Source organism: Hyla sarda, chromosome 2, assembly GCF_029499605.1.
Source record: "Hyla sarda isolate aHylSar1 chromosome 2, aHylSar1.hap1, whole genome shotgun sequence".
Lineage (NCBI taxonomy): Eukaryota > Metazoa > Chordata > Amphibia > Anura > Hylidae > Hyla > Hyla sarda.
Window position 1 is genome coordinate 431694870 of NC_079190.1, and position 22881 is coordinate 431717750.

Consider the following 22881-nt stretch of genomic DNA (forward strand, 5'->3'; position numbering starts at 1 on the left):
TGTTTATATGTAAACTCATGGTAAATATGAAGAAACCCTCTTCTAGGTGCATATTTGTTGTAAATACAGTGTAATATATATACATTACACACACCTTTTAAAAATTTTTTTAAAAGGTTCTTCAGTAAAATGTATTTTCCTATTGTCCTGACCTGCCAAATAAAATAACAAGCACTTTAAGGGCTCATCCACACTGCAAGATTTAACCCGTGGAATTCCGCTTGCAGCAGGCAACATCGAAATCATTGGTTGTAGGACCATGTGAATGTGTGCCGTTCATTCTTTTGGTGGGCTTAGAGATGTATCATTCCTGGGGGCTTATCCTGTTTTGGTTTTTTTTTCAGAAAAAATATACATTTTTAAAAGTGTGTAATTTTAGAATAATTTCAATGCTGGATGTTGGTCTCACTATTTTACTAAATTTACTAGTCAGCCAGATTCAGCAAATAGGCAAACATTGTGTGATGAGGGAGAACATTAATAGGAACCAGACAGATAAATGTCAATGAAAGGGAAACTGTTTGTTCACCTGCACTAAATGCAATACACAGGGCTATAGTTATAGTATAGTTTATAGTATAGTTATAGTAAGGGTAAACCTGATTACAATTGTGTTGCACTTACCTGGATCTGTACTGCCATTCCAGAGATACACCCAGTATTAGCCTACAGCTTTGGATGGCTTTTTCCCCAGCCCTCTCTGCTGGATAAATTCGGGTGAGGAAATTCCGCAGTATGCACAGAACTGAAGAATCGCATTGAAAGCAGTAAAACGCCTTTGCAAGTGGAATTTTGCCTGGTGAATGTCCACATTGTGGACGAATTCTTACTCTCCTTCTTCCGCTCCTTTTGTAGCTTTGGTATTGTGGCACCCCGTCCTCATCTGGTGACTCTGCAGAATGTAGCATCTACAGCTTGGGGGGACGGACTGTGCCGCTCGCTTATCACTGGCAGAAGCAGGACACAGCTGCGGTCAGTGAAAGGCTGAACAGCGCTGTGAAGTCACGTCTACAGCTCTGGCCTGCTCCAGGAAGTAGACTGTCAGCAGAGACCAGCCACAGATGGGGTGCCCTGATACCCCAACTACAAAGGAGTGGGGAAAGGAGAGTTAAAAGATGTATCTTCTTAAGCAGGCTGGGGACACCAGTAAAATAATAAATTTTGCTAGACAACCTCTTTAACCCTGTAAAGACTTGCGCCGCAAATGTACGGCGCTGCAGCGAGTAACTTTGCATACATTGTTGTATATTTATGGTGCGGCTATGAAGTGAGCGCTTGCTTCATATCTTGTTTACTTACCGATAATGGTGGACATCAGAGAGCCACAGAAATAGGTCAGGTCAGTTTTACTGTAAAGTGCACTAAATATAAACAAAACTCCCCAAGAGTTGCAAAATTGTGGGATTTTTATTCATTCGCCCTCTTCCCACCTATATAGCTCTCTGGATGGAAAAATTTGAGTTCTCTTAAAAGACGAGGAAAAGCAAAAGCCAAAAAATGAAACCTGTCTGTGTCGTCAAGGCCCTTAAGACGTTAACTATTATTATTATAATAATATTATCAATAACATATATCACTTAATTATTTTTTTTTTTTTATAAATAACTACATGTAATGCAGATGTTGAGCTCTAATTGAACTTATAGCAATACTTTTTGTCCTGTTTGAATTCTAGATGAGCCATTGTAGAAAGCTCTTAACAGATCACATGAACATTTTGGAGAAGATAAGCCAGAGGCTACAGGACAATCTTCTTCAGAGGGATGAAATGAGAGCTCGCATGGAAAAAGCTATACAGGCTAAGGAAGCGGTATTTGAACCTGCCACTGCTTGTCATTATCTAGAAATAAAGTAGTTCCTTTAACCTCTTCAGGACACAGGGCGTCCTGCATTCCGAGTCCTTAAGGACCGAGGGCGTATCCATACGCCCGTGGGAAATCCGGTCCCCACCGCTAGCCGGTTGGGGACCGGAGCCGGATGCCTGCTGAAATCATTCAGCAGGCACCCTGGCACATCGACCAGGGGGGTCCTGAGACCCCCCCCCCCCATGTCGGCGATCGGAGAAAATCGCATTTCAATTCAGACATGCGATTTTCTCCAATTCCGGGCTGATCGGGTCTCTGGTGACCCGATCACCCGGAAAATAGGGCTGATCGGAGCTGTCAGCAACAGCACCGATCAGCCTAAGGGATAGGAGTGAGGTCGCAAAGCTGCGATCTACTCCTATCCCCTGGCATTAGTCAGAACGGAGTTCTGAACAATGGCAGTGCAGGACAGGGGGTTGCCATGGCAACCCCCGTTCTACCCGCCCCTGGATGTCAAGGGGCTCTGGGAAGAAGATGGAGGCCGTACCTGCAGGAGAAGATGCCTGGGGACCTGGGATCTTCGCTGGAGCCTGCTGGATCCTGATCAGGTAGGGAATCGACAGTGGGGGGGGGGGGGGAATTGAAAGTGAACGTAAATCGATCTTTACTGTGGCAACCACTAGGGGGGCCAAACTGCAACTCCCAGCATGCCCAGACAGGCAAAGGCTGTCTGGGTATGCTGGGAGTTGTAGTTTTGCAACATCTGGAGGGTCACAGTTTGGAGACCACTGTTACAGTGGTGCCCAAATAGTAGCCCTCCAGATGTTGCCAAACTACAACTCTCAGCATGCCTCAACTGCCCAGGCATGCTGGGAGTTGTAGTTCTGTAACATCTGTCCCTTCAGATTTAGCAATTTTCATGACATTTTTGAAAATTGCTGCTCTACTTTGAAGCCCTCTAATTTTTTTCAAAAAGCAAAAGTATGTCCATTTTATGATGCCAACATAAAGTGGACATATTGTGTTTGTGAAGAAAAATTAAATTTATTTGGAATATCCATTTTCCTTACAATTAGAGAGCTTCAAAGTTAGAAAAATGCAAAATTTTCTAAATTTTCATGAAATTTGGGGATTTTCCACCAAAAAAGGATGCAATTAACGCCGAAAATTTACCACCAAAATAAAGTAGAATATGTCACGAAAAAACATTCTCAGAATCAGAATATTCGGTAAAAGCGTTTTCACGTTATTAATTCGTAAAGTGACGGTGGTCATAATTGCGAAAAAGGGCTCAGTCCTTAAGGTGAAAAAGGGCTGCGTCCTTAAGGGGTTAAAATAGTGCATGGTGTGAGACCTCTCTGGGAGACTACCCTCCTTATCCAGATCAGATTTCTTGAGACAAATGTTTAGTTCTACTGTATAACCATCTTCTGTGAGAAGATCACCTCTTTAGGGGTGTGTTCACACGTGTATTTTGCTGCTTATTTCCTGCAACAAAATACACACATGGAATGAGAATTGATGGCAAAACTCGAACATGTAAACATACCGTTAAAGACAACTTCTTAATGCAATATTGGGTGGTTATCCTAAAGAGGTTTTACTGCAATCATTTAATTTTCTGCTGGATTCTTATTACCGTGATAGATAGAGATAGATAGATAGATAGATAGATAGATAGATAGATAGAGATATATAGATAGATAGAGATATATATATATATAGAGATATATTGAGATATATAGAGATATATTGAGATATATAGAGATATATAGAGATATATAATATATGATAGATATATAATATATGATAGATATATAATATATGATAGATATATAATATATGATAGATATATAATATATGATAGATATAGTATTATGGCAGCTGGTTTAACTTTGTATTTTAACCCCTTAACGACATAAGACGTAAATGTACATCCTTGTTCCCTGGTACTTAACGCACCAGGACGTACATTTACATCCTATACATGACCGCGAGCACCTGAGTGGTGCTCGTGTCGTGTGTGGCCGGTCCCGGCTGCTATCGACAATTAGGGACCCGCCGGTAATGGTGCATATCAGTGATCGCGCTGATGTGTGCCATTAACCCCTCAGATGCCATGATCAATACAAATCACGGCATCTGCGGCAGTGCAGCACTTAATATGGATGATCGGATCGTCCGCACCGCCCGGGGCTCAGGAGCATAGCGCTCAATGTTTCCCCATTTGCGAAGAAGGGTCACAGGCATCGAGTTATACACTGTCAACCCCTTCTCGCCCCCGGTCAGTGCCTGGGGTTGCATCTTTGGGTCTCATCTCGCTGTCCTAGCCTGGCATGATGTAGAATAGCGTAGAATAGCTGGCCGAAGACTTCAATAGGCAAGTTTCTCAGGACAGGGCGAGTATTCCTTCTCTTTTCCTCCCCCCCCCCCCCCTTCCCCTCTCTTTAGGTTTATAGCTTTTATTCAGGATTCTCAACCTCTGTAGCCCCCCTGTTTTGGGCACACTCCTCTTTATTCTTTCTAAGGGCAGTTCCTGCTCGGCCATTCTGAACAGAGGGGACATGTGCAGTGGTGCTTAGGACGTGTTAACTATTTTTACTGGGCGTTTTTACAGCCCTTCTTGCCAGTGGCATTTACTTACGCTTCGGCTGCCTCCTCAGAGAGGCTACCGGAGCGCCGGGGGTTTATCTCCTGTTTCCCTTCTCAGCTGTTTCCCTTCTCCGGGTGTGCTCCTGGTAAAGCATCCGTAGCGCAGGGGGTATTAATTGAGGCCGCGGATGCAGACTAATCTTGGCAATTGGCTCCGCCCACTCCCCGCCAGCCGGCTTTTCGGCGGGGATCCGGCCCCTTTTTTCTCCTGGCCTATAATCTTCCAGGGGGGGTCACTATCTCCCTATCAGTGCGATGCTTGCGCTTCAGGGGTCATTGTTTTCTTGCTCTTTAGGATGCCCCCCTCCTCCTTTTTTCTCTCTCTGCACGGTGGGTCGGCTCTTCACACTGAGGGATACAGACAGCGGGTGTGACTGCTCCATTTTCTTTTTACGGTCTTCCTTTTTGTTACTCCTATGTCTGAACCCCGAAACGTCGGGCAATTTATCTTTTGTCTCCTCCATTGGGAGAGCCTTCTTTAGGACCGTCCTTTCCTTGGCCAGTCGGACAACTCCACGGCTGTGGCATATGTCAGTCGTCAGGGCGGCACTCGCAGGCCCGTAGCGATGGCTGAGGTCTCCAGGATCCTTCACTGGGCGGAACTCAGAGTTCCCTCCATCTCAGCAATTCACATTCAGAGAGTGGAAAATTGTGTGGCGGACTTCTTCACTTGCTCCTCAGCATACTCCGGCGAGTGGTCTCTTCATCAAGAGGTGTTTGCAGAGATCTACAACATCTGGGGCACTCCGGATGTGGACCTATTTGCGTCCCGCCACAACCAGAAAGTTCCTCACTTTGTTGCGAAGTCCCGGTATCCCCTGGCCATAGACGCCCTAGTGAACCCCTAGTCGCACTTCACCCTCCCCTATCTTTTCCCTCCTCTTCCTCTCCTTCCCAGGGTCCTGAGGAAGCTCAAAGCGGAGGACATCCCCGCCGTTATCATGGCTCCGGGCTGGTCCAGGCGCTGACGTGGTTCGACTAGTGGATGACGTGCCTCCGCCCCTCCCAGTTCGTCCCGACCTGCTCTCAGGGTCCCCTTTGCAACCCCAATTTACTGTCGCTGCATCTGATCGCGTGGCGGTTGAGACCGCGGTTCTCATGGCTAGGGGGTTCTCTCCCCAAGTTATCCGCACTATAATCAAGGTGCGTAAGCCTTCCTCTGCGAAAATGTATCACCGTACTTGGCGGTCCTACTTTCGATGGTGTGAATCTCACTCCTTCTCTCCAGTTTTGTTCTCCCTCCCATGACTGCTTTCTTTTTTACAGTCTGGGCTGGAACAACGCTTGGCTCTAAGTTCCCTTAAGGGTCAGGTGTCGGCTCTCTCCATTCTCTTTCAGCATCCCCTGGTGTTCGATCCTCACATCCGGACTTTTCTACAGGGTGTAGCTCATGCGGCCCCACCTTACAGATCCCCTACTCCCCCTTGGGATCTGAATCTGGTTCTCAGTGCCTTGCAGGGTACTCCCTTCAAACCTCTCAGACGTTCCTCTTCATATCCTTTCCTGGAAGGTGGCCTTCCTCATTGCGGTCACTTTCATTAGGAGAGTTTCAGAACTGGTGGCTCTTTCCTGCTGTTCTTCCTACCTGGTTTTACACAAGGACAAGGTTTTTTTTTCCGTCCGGTCCCGTCCTTTTTGCCTAAGATGGTCTCCATCTTTCACCTAAATGAGGATATTGTCCTTCCGTCCTTTTGCCCAGCTCTGTCTGATCCCAGGGAATGTTTGCTTCACAGTCTTGATGTGGTATGGGCCGTTCGGATTTACCTTTCGGTCACTTCTTCCTTTCGCCAGTTTTACTCTATCTTTGTGCTTACTGAAGGTCGTCGTAAGGGACTTCCTGCTACGAAGGTGACCATTTCTCAGTTGATCCGTTGTGCCATGTTGGAAGCTTACAGCTGCAAGGGGAAGACTCCTCCTTTCCAGGTCTCAGCTCATTCCTCTCGTTCCGTCGGGGCCTTCTAGGCTCTCTGCAATAGGGCTTCGGCCTTGCAAATCTGTAAAGCGGCCACCTGGTCATCCTTGCACACATTTACAACATTTTTCCAGGTGCATACCTTGGCATCCGCTGATGCTGGTTTGGGTCGCAAGGTGTTGCAGGCGTCTGTGGTCCAGCCTTCCACCTGATTTGCTTGAGTTCTCTCCCACCCCGGGGACTGCTTTGGTACGTCCCACGGTCTCTGTGTCCCCCAATGGAGCCGAACGAGAAAAGTAGATTTTTTTTAATGCTTACCATAATATCTCTTTCTTGCGGGATCCATTGGGGGACACAGCACCCACCCATTTGTTCTGGTGTCCTTGGTTCGGTTACCTGTCCGAGGGTTGGTTCTGTATATTTTTGTCTGTGGTTTCCTCGGACAGTTAATATTTTTTCTTTACCTGTCTGTCCTCTCCTCCTGCTTTGGAACTAAACTGTGTCTGGAGCTCAGTGTCTGTAGGTGGGGTAATTCCTGCTGGGAGGGGCCGACATTCTTTTGTTGCCTAGTGTCAAGCCTCCTAGTGGCAGCAGCATATACCCACGGTCTCTGTGTCCCGCAATGGATCCTCCGAGAGAGATTTTACGGTAAGCATAAAAATCTTATTGGGACTATAAAAAAACGAAACATTTTTTTGTCACATAATATAAAAAAAAAAATTATAAGCTTAATGTATGCAAATGGAGTATCAATAAAAAGTACAGATCACAGCACAAAAAATTAGCCCTCATACCGCCGCTTATACAAAAACAAAAAATGAAAGTTATAGGTCGCCAAAACGTACTGATTTTAAACGTACTTTTTTGTTTTTTTGTTAAAAACTTTGAGTTTTTTTTAAAGCTGTACAATAATAGCAAAGTATGTAATCATGGGTATCATTTTATTAGTATTAACCCACAGAATAAAGAAAACATGTCATTTTTACCATACATTGTACAGCATGAAAACAAAGCCTTTCAAAATTTGCGTTTTCTTTTCAATTTCCCCACACAAATAGTATTTTCTCGGTTGGCTCCATTGGGGGACACAGAGACCGTGGGTATATCTTGCTGCCACTAGGCAAAGAAAGAAAGTCGGCCTCTCCTGGCAGGATATACCCTGCCTACTGACTCTGAGCTAATCAGTTTTAGCTTAGTGTCTGTAGGAGGCAGACGCAGTTTTCCATACCTGGTCTTTTACTTTATTTTTTAGGTTAGGGACGTGTACTACCTGTTCCCCCATATGCGATGAAGGGGCACAGGCATAGAGTATGCAGAGTTAACCCCTTCTCGCTACCGGCCAGAACCTGGGGATGTACCTTGGGTCCGGGTCCCCCTACCCTACCTGCTCGTCTCGCTGTTTCAGCCCGGTATGATGCAGACCTCCTCTAGGTAAGTTTTTCCACAGGTCGTACAGCCAGGCTGGCATCCTCACAGGATCGGAAGGCTCCTTCTTTCAAGGCCTGTCCTTCCTGGAAGTCGGATAACTGTTCCGTACGCTCTGCTGCCAACTCAGGCACCCGCAAGCCCTCCGCCTGAAGAACGCCTCAACCCGGGAATTCTTATCGGGTGGGTGGTCGTTTGTCCCTGTTCTGGGACATTTGGTTAGCTCAGGTGCAGGATTCTTGGGTCCGAGACTTAATTTCCGACGGCTACCGGATGGAGTTTGCTTCTTTCCCCATGGATCGCTTCTTTCGATCCCGCCCTCCTCTTTCTCCTTCCTTGGCGGTGGCCTTTCAGACTGCCCTTCGGACCCTTCTCGCTCAAAGAGTGGTTGTTCCGGTTCCTCCCGAGAAGCGCTTTCTGGGGTTCTACTCAAATCTTTTCGTCGCCCCCAAGAAAGGGGGATCCGTCTGCCCTATCCTGGATCTGAAGCTTCTCAACAGACGCCTGCTCCTGCGACATTTCCGCATGGAGTCTCCGTTCGGTGGTGGCGTCCATGGATCTAGGAGAGTTTCTTTCTTCAGTGGACATCTGGGACACGTATCTTAACATCCCAATTTTTCTGGCTCATCAGTGGTATCTCCACTTGGCCGATCTGGAAGGCCACTTTCAGTTTGTGGCCCTTCCTTTCGGCCTGACCATGGCCCCAAGGGTCTTCACCACGGTACTGGCGGCGGTGATTGCCATCCTTCGAGCTCGGGGTGTGCCAGTCTCCTTCTTTGGCGGGGAAGGTCATTCCTGCCTCATTACTACATCCTCTCAGGAAGCTCTCCTCCCAATCAACATTTTGGAACTCAGGGCAATTTACCTTTGCCTTCTTAATTGGGAGCGGCTTCTCCAGGACCGTCCTGTTCGGGTCCAGTCTGACAACGCCACGGCGGTAGCATATATGTCAATCGCCAGGGCGGCACCTGCAGCTCTGCGGCGATGGCCGAAGTCTCCATGATTCTGCTCTGGGCAGAACACAGTCCTCTCCATCTCAGGGATTTTTTTCCCCCCAGGTGATCCGCACCATGATCAAGGCTCGCAAGCATTCCTTGGCCAAGATTTATCACCGTACTTGGAGGTCTTACTTCTGATGGTGAGTCTCAATCCATCTCACCGGTCGTCTTCTCCCTTCTGCGCCTGCTGTCCTTTCTACAGTCTGGTCTGGAGCAACGCTTGGCCCTCCATTCTCTTAAGGGTCAGGTGTCTGCTCTCTCCATCCATGCTCTGTCCGATCCTCACATCTGCACTTTTCTACAGGGCGTGGCTCATGCGTCTCCGCCGTACATATCCCCCACTCCTCTGTGGGATCTGAATCTGGTTCTTGGTGCTTTACAGGGTGCTACAATTGAACCTCTCCCGGATGTCTCTCTTTGCGTCCTTTCCTGGAAGGTGACTTTTCTCATTGCGGTCACTTCCATCCGGAGGGTCTCTGAGCTGGCGGCTCTCTCCTTCCGTTCCCCCTATTTAGTCCAGTACCTCTTGTATTGGTTCAGGACAAAGTTGTTTTCTGGCCCAGCCCCACCTTTCTACTTAAGGTGGTCTCCTTTCACCTAAATGAGGATATCATCCTCCCTTCCTTTTGCCCCTCTCCGTCCCATCCCCGGGAACACTTGATTCATTGTCTTGACGTTGTTCGGGCTGTCTGGATGTACTTTTCGGTCTCTTCCTCTTTCCGTCAGTGTGACGCCTTCTTTGTGCTTCCGGAGGGTTGTCGTAAGGGACTTCCCGCTTCCAAGGTAACAATTTTGCAGTGGATTCGTTCCACCATCTCGGAAGCTTACCGTTGCAAAGGGAAGACTCCGCCCTTCAGGGTCTCAGCTCATTCCACCTGTTCCATCGGGGCCTCCTGGGCTCACCGCAACAGGGCTTCGGCCTTGCAGGTCTGTAAGGCGGCCACCTGGTCGTCCTTATACACCTTTACCAAATTTTACCAGGTGCACACATTTGCGTCGTCTGATGCCGGCTTGGGTCGCAAGGTGTTTCAGGCGGCTGTGGTCCAGCCTTCCACCTGATTTGCTTGGGTTCTCTCCCACCCCGGGGACTGCTTTGGTATGTCCCACGGTCTCTGTGTCCCCCAATGGAGCCAACTTAGAAAAGTAGATTTTTTTTAATGCTTACCGTAAAATCTCTTTCTCGGAGGATCCATTGGGGGACACAGCACCCACCTATTTGTTCTGGTGTCTTTGGTTTTGTTTTCTGTCCGTGGGTTGGTTCGGTTATTTTTTGTCTGGTTTCCCTCGGACTGTTACTGCTTTTCCTTCTCTGTCGGTCCGTTCCTACTGCTTTGGTACTAAACTGAGGGGGGCCGACTTTCTTTCTTTGCCTAGTGTCAGCCTCCCACGATCTCTGTGTCCCCCAATGGATCCTCCAAGAAACGGTAAGCATAAAAAAAAAAAAAATGGTAAAGTGAGTGATGTCATTACAAAGGACAGCTGGTTGCGCAAAAAATAAGCCCTCATACTAGTGTAAGGATGAAAATATAAGAGTTATGATTTTTAGAAGGCAAGGAGGAAAAAATGAAAACGCAAAAATAAAATTGGCTGCGTCCTTAAGGGGTTAAAAGTAATGTCAGTTGTTGTTTTATATGGTTTTTCACAACAGTGTCATACAATAAACCTACTTATTTATATTTAAGCCACAGAGCTGGATTTTGTTTGACTTGGCAAAATATCTGTATATTCTCTCAGGCGGACCAGTGTCTCCAGGATCTTGAGATCCATTCCTCTGCAGTCATTACTCAGCTGCGCCAGGACTTAGAATCTGAAAGAGAGCTTTGTGAGTCTGTAAAGGAGGTGTATGAGCAGCAGGTAATTCATACTGTATGTCGATCTGTAGCATACGTTTATCTGTAAACTAGGAAAGGATTTTATTTAATTTTTAGAAGGACTGGTGAAACCTACCTTCTGTTTACATTTCCGATTTTCAATGGAGTTGGAGATGGTGCTCCCTGCTACCACCTTTGTCCATGTCAAGAACTGTCAGGAGCAGAAACAAATCTCTATAGTAACACTTCTGCTTTGTACAGAACCTCTGACTCGAAGGACTACACAAGTTCCTCCAGAACATAGAGGCCCCCCTATGTCATGCACACTCACCATCAATAGTCCATTTGTTTTATTCCAGCATAGCTGTACTTTTCATTACTCTTGGTCATATGATAGGAAGTGTGACTCTCCAAACCGTCTAGTGCTTAATGGTCACAACAGGATGTCAGTTCTGGGCCTGACTATCTGTAAACTATATGATGACATCATCACCTACCAGATCCCTCCCTTCCGACCTCTATGATCAGGCTATATAGTAGATATACAGGATCCCTGAGGCTGTGTTCACATGTTTTATTCTTTTGCTGCATCTTTTATGTTTTTTTGCACTGATTTTCCCAAAAAAGGGACTGTTACCGCAGTTTTCTACAAACTGCTATAAAATGTAAACACAATTTTTTTAAATTGAACCAGAAACTGAAAATATTCCGTAAAAACTTAAAAAATTCAGAAAAAATACTCAAAATAAACTCAACATGTGAACTCAACATAAAGGCTTTCTATCTTCATATACATCATTTAACCCGTTGATGACCATGGACGTCTATGCTCGTCCATTTTCCGTTAACTGGGTATGGTGCAGGCTCACGTCTCGAGCCCGCGTCATACCGGCTGGCCCCCAGCTGATTCCTGTAGCTGGGGGCCAGCATTAATAGCCGACATGCGGCATCTAAAGGTGCCTGTATCCCGTCCCTGGTGGTCCAGTGGGGTGGATCGTTCTGTCATCCACTGTGGAGCTTACCTCTCCTTTCATGCCAGCTCCTGTGCTCAGAATGATAAAATGATAAAGCCTGGCAGGACCAGGCTTTATCAATCGAGCGCAGAGCACACAGATCAATGGGATTCTATGTAACCCCATTGATCTGTATATGAATCAGATGATTCCGCCTAAAAGTCCCCTAAGGGGACTAAAAGTGTAATAAAAAAAAGGTTCAAAAAAAGTTTAAGAACACACACATTAACCCATTCCTTATTAAAAGTTTAAATCCCCCCCCCTTTTCCAAAATTCCACATACATAATATATAAACATATTAAAAATAAACATATATGTTATCGCCATGTGCGTAAATGTCCGAACTATAAAAGTATATCGTAAATTAAACCGCACGGTCAAAAAAATTCCAAAGTCCAAAATTGCGTATTTTTGGTCACTTTTCATACCATAAAAAAAAGGAATAAAAAGCGACCAAAGAGACTGATGAAAACAAAAATTGTACCGATTAAAATTTCAGATCACAGCACAAAAAATTAGCCCTCATTCTATCCCGTACGCGGAAAAATAAAAAAGTTATAGAGGTCAGAGGAGGACAATTTTAAATGTATTAATTTTCGTTCATGTAGTTATGATTTTTTCCAAAAGTTCGACAAAATCAAACCTATATAAGTAGGGTATCATTTTAATTGTATGGACCTACAGAATAAAGATAGTGTCATTTTTATCGAAAAATTTACGGCGTAGAAACCGAAGCCCCCAAAATTTACAAAATTGTGTTTTTTCTTCAATTTTGTCGTACAATGATTTTTTTTTTCCATTTCACCGTAGATTTTGGGGTAAAATGACTGATGTCCTTACAAAGTAGAATTGTTGGTGCAAAAAATAAGCCCTCATAAGGATTTTTAGGTGCAAAATTGAAAGGGTTATGATTTTTAACTTTTGGTATGTTGCAAAGCATGCAAAACCAAAAGGTTTTGCAATTGCTTTCATTAGAACATTTTCAGTATTTTATACTGAAAAAGCCAGTTAAACAACGGCCCTCCCTCCCTGCTTGGACACATGCTAGTCCTGCTGTGTCCATGCATCATCACCATGTCATGGACACACTTCCTTGATTGACAGCTGTGAGCGCAGGGCTCACAGCTGGAGGAAAAATCCTCCCACTGTCAGCTTGTGTCCCGCTACTGTCAGTGAGGACAAGCTGGGAGTTGTAGTTTTGCTAATGCTAGGGGAGATGTTAGCAGAAAGCATACTGAGGGAGGAGGCGTAGACCTGCACAGTGAGGCCTTTGAGCGGAATTCAGACTAGTTAGCTAAATTTAAAGTGTAATAAAAAAATAAAGGTGCTAGACACATACAAATTAGATGTAAATGATCAGGATTAGGTTCTGAGTGATATATAAAAAGTTTTTTGTTGGATCTGACAGGTACTCTTTAAGTTTTATTTTACCTCGGTAACCTCTAGCAACCTAATAAGATGCCCAGCTGGAGTGATTAAACATCTGACCCTAAGCCAGAGGATTCATGAGAAATATAGGCTGCATTAATGCACATCATTGTGCATTTGTAAATCAAAATGGAGCCTAACTCATGCCTGCCACATCAGCCAAAGGTATACACAAGAACCTCTAGATTATTCTCTAATAGCCTATTCTGTGCTTCATAAGCAAAAAAAATATATACTTTCCCAGAATGTTGCTTTAAATAGAAGTCATTTTACTAATCTGTATAACTTTTTCCTCCTCCGGAATACCCCTTTAATGTATTTTCACCCCCCCCCCCCTTTTTCCCCCCCACATGAAGCATTTCTTCAATGAAGAATTGGCAGAGTTTGTACATAGGGCTCTGTATGTTTGCTCTGAAGAAGACGAAAACCAAACCCAATTGCAGAGGCAGGTAATGAGACCTATTATTGGCCTATAAGATTTGTAAGCATATTCAATGCATTAAAGCTGGCAATATACATAGAATAAATAATCTTGCAAGAAGTAGTAGAAATGAAGAGAGTTCACTCACCGCTCAAGGTGCTCAATACTTTTTTGTTGGGTGCAGTATAAAAAGCGCTTCACAGAGACAGTCGGACGCCACATGAAACCAGAGTTACGGCACTGTTTCACACTATGATGGTGTTTCTTCAGTCTGGGGGCTCCTTTTCCCGTCTTCAGGGAGTATACATTCTCTCCAAGGCGGGTATTAAAGGGGTACTCCGGCACAAAACATCTTATCCCCTATCAAAAAGAAATGGGATAAGATGTTAGATCGTGGGGATCTCGCAGCTGGGGACCCTCATGATTGCTGGCGCGGCATCCCGGTCATCAGTGCACGGAGCGTCACTCCCCCTCCTATAGACATGAATAGAGGGGGCGGCGTGTGGCGTGGGAGGGGGAGTGACGTGCTTCTGTCTAAACAGGGGGGGGGGGCCCTGCTGCTGTCTGAAGGGGGGGGGGGGCCCTGCTGCTGTCTGAAGGGGGGGGGCCCTGCTGTTGTCTAAAGGGGGGGCCCTGCTGCTGTCTAAACGGGGGGGGGGGCTGCTGCTGTCTAAACGGGGGGGGGGGGCGTCTGCTGTCTAAAGGGCGGGGGGGCTGCTGCTGTCTAAAGGGGGCCCTGCTGCTGTCTAAAGAGGGGGGCCCTGCTGCTGTCTAAAGGGGGGGGGGGGCCTGCTGCTGTCTAAACGGGGGGGGCCTTCTGCTGTCTAAATGGGGGGGCCCTGCTGTTGTCTAAAGGGGGGGCCCTGCTGCTGTCTAAATACTACCTACTATTAAAGACAATCTTACAGCAGTCACCTGCACTGACTTGAATTTATAGTTATATAGTGCAAGTGACCCGGTTTCTGCCACTGCTCACCATGTTAACATCGGTCTCGCCACCAATGCAAATTCCCTGTTCTGCCCAATGGAGAAGAGAGAAATCTTGGTTCGTACTACAGCAGCCGCCTCCATTGTACACAACAAGGACCCACATATCATACAGTAAGCAGCACCAGAAACCGGGTCACCCTGGTGTCTGATTCCCTTTAAAATAGAAGTACTTGTACTTGGTATCGGCGAGTACTAGAATTAAAGTATCGATACTCGTACTCTGTCTTAAAAAAATGGTATTGGGACATCCCTAGTCTATAGGCTTCTTGCATGTAATACTTTTTTGACATTATCACAATGTTGAGTCCCCCCCCCCCCGTCTGCTTTTTTAATTACGATATTATTGTTTTTCAAATAGTTTAGCGTGGAAAATTCCGCCGTGGACAAGTTGGGGGGATCCATTGGATAAATTAGTGCATGCATTTTCTCAAGCACTTTCTTCTCAAAAAACTCGATATTAGAGCCAGGCTGCGTGAGGGGGCAAAAAGTAGATTTAACTTCTCCTCTAAAATCCTGAATCAGAATTTACTCATCAGGAGACACAAAGCCTGTAGATTCTTCTAGTAACTCATACAGATTATCTAGACATTCTTGATCTTCAATTGCTCCATTATTCACAGTACTTAAACCTAAAGGACTGATAATGGCAGGGATTTCTCCCTCTCGGCTCACATAAGGTATCTTTAGATACAAAAAGATTTTCAGGTTACGGTTTCAAACACCACTAAAAATATCCACCTCAAATTCAACACAGATTTCTACTACTTCTTGCAAGATTGTGTGAATTCTATAGAGATTGAGCACCTCCACAGCTCATCTACTCCTTTTGTGTGCAATAGCTCAGTATTGTGCAAAGCTTCACCAGTGCATAAGTGTTGTACCGACTGCTGTGTCTCTGGAATTGATTATACATAGAATAAATGTCTGCCCCCAATATGTATTCTCTCATGGCATTAGTCAGCATTTTACATTTAATTTCTTCTTTCTCGGTTGGCTCCATTGGGGAACACAGGAACCGTGGGGTATATCTTGCTGACACTAGGCAACATAAACGTATGTGCCGGTAACCCCTTCTCACCAATGGCCAGCACCAGGGGTTACACCTAGGGTCCAGGTCCCCCCACAGTCCCTGCTAGTCTTGCTGACACAGCTTAGCATGATGCAGGGACACCTAGCTGGTTGAAGACGTCTTCTAGGTGAGTATTGGGGGGTCAGGTGAGTATATTCCCCCTTCCCTCTCTCCCTATCTCATCTTTATTTTTGGGGGTCGTTTTCTTTATAATTACAGGGGCCAGGTCTCCCTACAGTTTGCCTCTGGGAGGGTGTCCTTTCACATGCAGGGGTTGGGGCTGTGAGTCCCCTCTGGGACACCCCTCGGCACAGTACCTGTGGTCTCTCCTGCAGCAGGGGGGATTGCACTCCAGCACCACCATTTTGGGTACTGAATCTCTGCTCCTCCCCTCTATCTAATCAGGGAGCGCTTCCTGCTCAGCGCTCCCGCACCCCCCTCTAATCCTCCTATTCAGGCCCCTATTAGCTGCTAGTGCTGGGGGTCATTACCATGGCGCTCCTCCTTGCGATCTTCTTTCCAGGTTGACCGCTCACTCTCTCCTGATCCCTCTTCCAGGTGTTCCCACAAACTCCCTATGGTCCTGTCATCTAATTCCTCCCCGGAGGTACGGTCTCCGGACAGGTCTCCCTGCTGCCCATCTCACTCAATGTCTCCAGCTTCCCGGCGTCACCACCACCCTGGGGGTCATGTGACCGGAGTATGTTCCGGGTCTTCACATCCTTGTTCCAGATCCGCCACACCTCAGTCCAAATCCACTACTGCACGCTCTCGATCTCCTGGAGAGCTGGCGGATAAGGTGTCTGACTCTCCCTCTGATATGGAGGACCAGACTAAAGTGTCGGACATGGTGGACAGTTTAGTGTCAGCCATTACAGACACCTTCAATTTACAGGACCCAGGAACTTCGGATCCAGCTCCTGAACTCTCCTTTCGTCGCTCCAGGCGCAACCCCAAGGTCTTGAGGCCTCACACTGAATTTGACTCCCTCTTGGACACGGCTTGGAAGCATCCTGAGAAACTCTTCCAAGGGAACAAGAAATTGCGATTGTTATTTCCGTTCTCTCAGGAATTGATTCTAAAGTGGTCGACTCCACCTTAGGTAGATCCTCCGGTTTCCCGCCTGTCTACGACACTGCCATTGGCCAACGCAGCTTCCTTCAAGGACCCTGCTGACAAGAAGATAGAAAATCTGGCAAAATTTGCCTTTGAAGAAGCGAGTTCCTCATTTCTCCCGGCTTTTGCTTTTACTTTGGTCTCCCCATCTTTTCGGAAAACACATAGATGAGAGAATCTATGAGGCGACTGGTGGTAAAAGTTCTTTGTTTCCGCAAAATAAGTCGTGCCTCACAGACCCCCATTGAAAATCCTCTTCCTTTCTGCCCTTTCCATCTTTCTCCCAGGGTCGCTCGAACAAACCAGTGTCCAACCCCATAAGGGCCCTACCTTCAAGGCATGTCCTTCCTGGAAACCGGAGGGCCGCTCTGGTCACTTTCCCACAAAAGTAGGTACCCTCCCTCCGCCTGAAGGGGCACCACGACCCGAGTCTTCTCGGGTGGGAGTTCTTTAATCCCCCTTTTGGAATACATGGCTGGCTCAGGTTCAGGATTCTTGGGTTCGGGACAACTATCGCATAGAATTCGCTTCCTTTTCCCATGATCTTTTTTCCATTCCCGCCCTCCTCATTCCCGTCTTTGGTGGTGGCTTTCCAAGTCACTCTTCACACTCTCCTCGCTCAGGTAGTGATCGTTCCAGTTCCTCCCAAGGAGCATTTTTCACGTTTACTCAAACCCTTTTTGTTGTCCCAAAGAAAGGGGGCTCTGTCCGCCCCATCCTGGACCTCAAGCTCCTCAACCGTCACTTCTTCCTGATGCATTTCCGCATGGAGTCTCTCAGGTCTGTTTGTTGCCTCCATGGACCAGGGGGGAGTACCTGTCCTCAGTGGACATTCACAATGCATATCTACATATCCCCATTTTTCCTGCTTATCAGCGGTATTCCACTTTGCTGTGGTGGAAGACCACTTTCAACTTGTAGCTCTTCCCTTTTGGCCTGGCCATGGCTCCCTGGAGTCCCGTCCATATCGGCGATTCACATTCTGGGGATGGACAATTGGGAGGCAGATTTCCTCAGCCGCTCCTCCGCTGACCCGGGGGAATGGTTTCGCCACCCGGAGGTCTTTGCAGAGATTAGCAATCGTTTAGGAACCCGGACGTGGATCTTTTTGCGTTTTGTCACAACAGGCAAGTTCCTTGCTTTGTTGCAAAATCCCATAATCCTCTTGCTTTTCTGCAGACTGGCTTGGACCAGTGGTTTGCGCTTAGTTCCCTCAAGGGCCGGTTGTTGGCTCTTTCAATTCTCTTTCAGCGACCCATGGCTTCCAACTCTCATGTCTGAACTTTTCTGCAGGGAGTGGCTTGTGCGGCTCTGCCGTTAAGGTCCCCGAGCCCACCTTGGGACCTGAACCATGTCCTTGGCGCCCTGCAGGGGGCTCCATTTTGAACCCCTCTGAGACATTTCTCTTCGCCTTCTCTGGAAAGTGGCTTTCCTGATTGCGGTCACTTCCATTCGGAGGGTTTCCGAATTGGCCGCGCTCTCCTGCAGGTCTCCATTTCTGCTTCTGCATCAGGACAAGGTTGTCTTCCGACTGTTTCCCTCCTTTTGGCCCAAGGTGGTTACTTCCTTCCATCTGAAGAAGGATATCGCTTTCCCTTCTTTTTGCTCAGATCTGTCCCACCCTCAGGAACGCTCGCTACATTGTCTTGACGTGGTCCGTGCTGTACGGATTTACCTTTCAGTCACCTTCTCTTTCCGCCAGAGTGATTCCTTTTTTGTTCTTCCGAAAGGTAGTCGTAAGGGGCTTCCTGCTTCTCGGACGACCATCTCTTGGTGGATCCCTTCTGCCATCTCGGAAGCGTATCGGTGTAAGGGGAAGGCCCCGCCCTTCCGGGTCACAGCTCATTCCACCTCTTGGGCTCTCTGTAACAGGGTTTCAGCCTTACAAGTCTGTAAGGAGGCCACGTGGTCATCCTCGCACACATTCACAAAATTCTATCAGGTGGACACATCTGCGTCTGCTGACGCCATTTTGGGTCGCAAGGTAATGCAGGCAGCGATGCCTCAGCCTTCCACCTGATTCCTCTGACTTGGGCTCTATCCTGCCCCGGGGACTGCTTTGGTACGTCCCACGGTTCCTGTGTCCCCCATTGGAGCCAACCGAGAAAAACAGATTTTTCTACTTACCATAAAATCTGTTTCTCGGAGGATCCATTGGGGGACACAGCACCCACCCCTTGTTTGTTTGTTGCCTATGGTTTTGGTTGTCTGTCGGGGGTTCGTTTGTTTTTTGTCTGTGGGATCCCTCGGACAACCTCTTTTTCTGTCGGTCCTCTCCTACTGCTTTGCGACTAAACGGATTATCTCAGAGTCAGTAGGCAGGGTATATCCTGGCAGGAGGGATTGACTTCTTTCATTTTTTTTTTTTTAATGTTGCCTAGTGTCAGCAAGAGATACCCCACAGTTCTTGTGTCCCCCAATGGATCCTCTGAGAAACCGATTTTACGGTAGGTAGAAAAAAATAAAATAAAAATAAGGATTGCAGCAGCACACATTGGTCAAAAAAATTAGTCTCTTAGCACACTTTTTTGATCAAAAAGTGTCCCCCCCCCATCCACCACGTGGAGGTGGCCTCATTTAGGATGGGTCCCTAGCACAAATTCTGAGCCTAACACTCAGATACCAACTCACCTCTGCTGGGCATATAGCCTCTGACTGGGTGACATGCTGGATCCATAAACAATTTAAAACACCACCTGTGAAAAAGGGGGGAGGGGTGCACATCTAAAGAGGGTGCCATTTCCCCCTGAGTTGTACAAACAAGCAAAAAGAAAAATAGCCAGCACAACAACCTAACCTAATAAAATATAAATTTTTTATTTTTTTGTATTGCAAACCTAGAGCACATTTAGTTCTAGTAACTAGTAGTTGTTAAAAGGTTAGAGTAAAGTGGTGAGATACAGATTGTCTGTCTGCGGGACTCCAGGCAGTGCTGTTCCATGCATCTTCAGTGGACTGGATGGGTCTAGTAGGTTGTGCATAGGGCTTTTAGGTGCAGCCTCTTGACCTGAAACAAAGCTGTACATTACAGTCGTTGTGCAGGAGTGAGGTGTCTGCACTTAGAGTCACTCTGCATTATATTTTGGGAGAATAGTTTTATCCAAGCATATATTGTCCTCTTGCATGCTCAGTACCACAATCAAAGATATTATTCAGAAGCCTGGACATTTTACTAGTCTCTGCATGCTATGATATCTGCCACTGTTAGTTACACAATGCTTTTTGCTTTCCTTCTTTATTGTGTGGTTTCTGATGCTAGTGCTCTCATGCACGAGAGTTGATGTCTCGGCATTGGCTTCTGTTTGAAGTTATGAAGGAGAAGACACAGTCGATACTTGAAGAGTGTGAAGAAATTAAGAGGGAAAGAGACATGGCAGTTCTAGAAAATGAAAAAGTAAGTTTGTGAAGAGTTTATAAAAGTCAGACCTGTTCAGTATATGATGAATAAAAACAGCATTTTTTGGAACACTTTACTTTTGAAAGGCCATTGTGCATAGAACATACTGCTCTCTCCAAGCCATGTAACCTCCTTACTTGCATAGACCAATAAGACTATGAGCAAGTTTTTCAGGCATATGACCCACATCCTCCTCTCTGCAATTAATATGGTCTAAATAGACATATAGATACGGTATCTCCTTTTCTTTAAGGGAACCTGTCATTTGGGCAGTCGTCCCCAGTGGCTTCTTCCTAATGAATAGCTCTTTCCATGTTTGGGTATTGAAAGCTATTTATGAATTAAAGCTGGTGGAGCAGGGAGAAGCCAACGAGGACTGTCATGCAGACTTGTGGTTTGGGCAGCATGAAAGTGATGATAGGCTCTCTTTAAAGGGGTTTTCCCACCAATGACACTTATCCCATATCCTTAGGATAGTGGATATGTGTATACGTTAGTTGTGAGTTATGTGTAGCCGACACTCCTTTCCAAATGTATTGGACCCTCTCATAATCGCATCACCTATTCTGTGAATAAGGGTTAGGTGTCATTGGTGGAGCAACCCCTTCATGGCTGTAAGAGGCTCTTATGTATTCATGATACATACTCAAATGTTTACATATTACTCTAATGGCAAAAACTTTGTGTCCATTCTTTTGGTTCTATTAGGTACATAGTGAGATAGAAAGAATAGACTTTTACAATGAGCAAATGAAGCTGGAGAATTCACGCCTGGGTGCAGGTATGTTTTGTCAATTTTACTTTTGTCTGAGTGAATCTACATGCACTGTTTTTTCATTTACAATATATAACAAATAAAAAACTTGAAAAACAGCAGTTTACAAGATATTACAAACGCTGTACTTTTTTTTGCCATAATTTGCCCAAATGGAACGAGGCTGCAAGTATCAGCGAGTCCGAAATGAACGTAAACATTTGAGACTGCAACGCCTACACGGGCTCTGTGGCCTCTTTTAACAGTTGATTGACAGAGGGGCAATGCTTCAGATCCCCAATGATGCTATATTGGCTTATTCTAAGGATAATCCATCAATTTACATAAGTTGAATAACCCCTTATAACGACCCTACTGCATTCACTTGTGAACCAGCACTTCTCTTTCCACACTTATTCTGTAAAAATTATTTAATTTTACTGTTGTTTTAGAACTAGAATCTCTAATGGAGCGTTTGTGTACACTGGAATCTGAAATTGAACAACTGAAAGAGGATAATTCTGAACTCGCTGAGCTGCTTTATGCTAAGGATTCATCTATGAAACTGCTTGAAAAAGAGCTAAATGAGGCAACTGTTCGGTATGATCTGCCCGCTTGTATTGCTTTTTTGTAACTGTTCGGCATTATCTGCCCGCTTGTATTGTATTTTTTTTTTGACCAAAGGGGAGTTATTAATTTCTCTGGCAGTTGTGCCACATGGGATTTGCTGCCATGTTCTCTTGAAAAAAATGCAGCTTATTTTCCTCTTAATTTAATTCTTCTGACAGTAGGGCCTCTATTTCTTTTATTTGGCCCTTATGTCTTTTATTGTGCCCTTATGTCCTTGATCAAACTCTCATACATGTCTGCTTGGAAGTATGATCTAGGTAATGCTTTTTGAACTGATGGAATGGACTCAAATGGCTTTTACTACAGCCAAACTCTTGATAAATGTTGCTTCACAAAAGAGGCAGGTTGGAAGGTCTTACTTAGATGGTATCTGAGCGGCAAAAATGTTTCCCTAATCCTCTCCTCTCTCTTTGTGGGAGCCAAAATAGAGGAACCGTGCTTCACATATGGTGGGACTGTCCCCATGTGTGATGCTTCTGAATTCTAATCGATCACCTTAGCTTCTCAGTCTGAAAGAGACCGGAAGAAGCATTATTGAATCCTCCAATACTGTAAACATTTAGGAGGAGGGTTCGGAAACTTATTTAATTTCTCTTTTTTGATGCCAAGATTGCCATATCTATGAGATGGGAAAACTCAATCCACCCCACCACACTTTGTTAGATTCACATTGAATTGGAATATGGCTAATGATAAATTGATTAGTCTTCTCTTGGATTCACACAAGGATTTTAATGCAACTTGGCAGCAATTGATAACTTGTTTAGGTTCCTCCCCTTGAACCTCTTATGCTATTATCTTCCCTTATTCCTCTTGCATATATTTAGGGTTCCTGCTCCCCTTCTTTCACTTTCATATGTCTTGTTTCCTGTTTGTTTTTTCTGGCAATCCTGGGAACACTGGGAAGTACCATTTCATTGCCTTAATGATCCATTTATATGGGATATTACTGTGGAGATCTCTATTCCCTGGTATTGTGTTATATACTTGCCAGCCTGTACTAATTTGAATTGGTCTACGTTGTTATCATGGTGGGCGATAACATAATCATCTATTACTTTGTGTACATTGGATTTCATTTGTTGTATAGCTTATATTGAGATAACGTCTTTGAAAAAAAAATCGGCGATCAATTGCAAATTCTTAAAAAAAATAGTGCAACTAATCGCTGATGATCTAAGTACTGGGACATGTTATTTCTTATTAAGGACTCTTCTAATAAAAAGTTATTGTTCAGAGCAGACAAAACCATGTATACATAACATGCTTTTTCTGATCTTATTAAGGCATTCACTTTGTCAATTCTTTTCTTTTAGAGGACAGCAATACCAAGATCGCAACAAGCACTTGACTTCTCAAGTTGTGCCCAGGTATTGTCTGATATTTATATTGATCTTCTGTGAGTAATGTTATAGGTTTACTCCTGCATTTTCAAATGTATCCACTATCCAAAGAATAG

The 22881-nt window shown here is 45.5% G+C and overlaps 1 protein-coding gene across 4 annotated transcripts in view; it reads left to right on the plus strand.

The window, feature by feature from the left end:
• The window catches only part of SPAG5 (sperm associated antigen 5), a 97180-nt gene that overhangs the window by 31990 nt on the left and 42309 nt on the right, over window positions 1-22881 (plus strand). For all 4 annotated transcript variants that reach the window (XM_056559100.1, XM_056559096.1, XM_056559097.1 and 1 more), the window contains exons 8-14: window positions 1676-1810; window positions 10527-10646; window positions 13402-13494; window positions 19901-20035; window positions 20747-20819; window positions 21245-21392; window positions 22739-22792. In XM_056559100.1, coding sequence (XP_056415075.1) covers window positions 1676-1810; window positions 10527-10646; window positions 13402-13494; window positions 19901-20035; window positions 20747-20819; window positions 21245-21392; window positions 22739-22792 — 758 coding nt within the window. The remainder of the gene's footprint in view (window positions 1-1675; window positions 1811-10526; window positions 10647-13401; window positions 13495-19900; window positions 20036-20746; window positions 20820-21244; window positions 21393-22738; window positions 22793-22881) is intronic.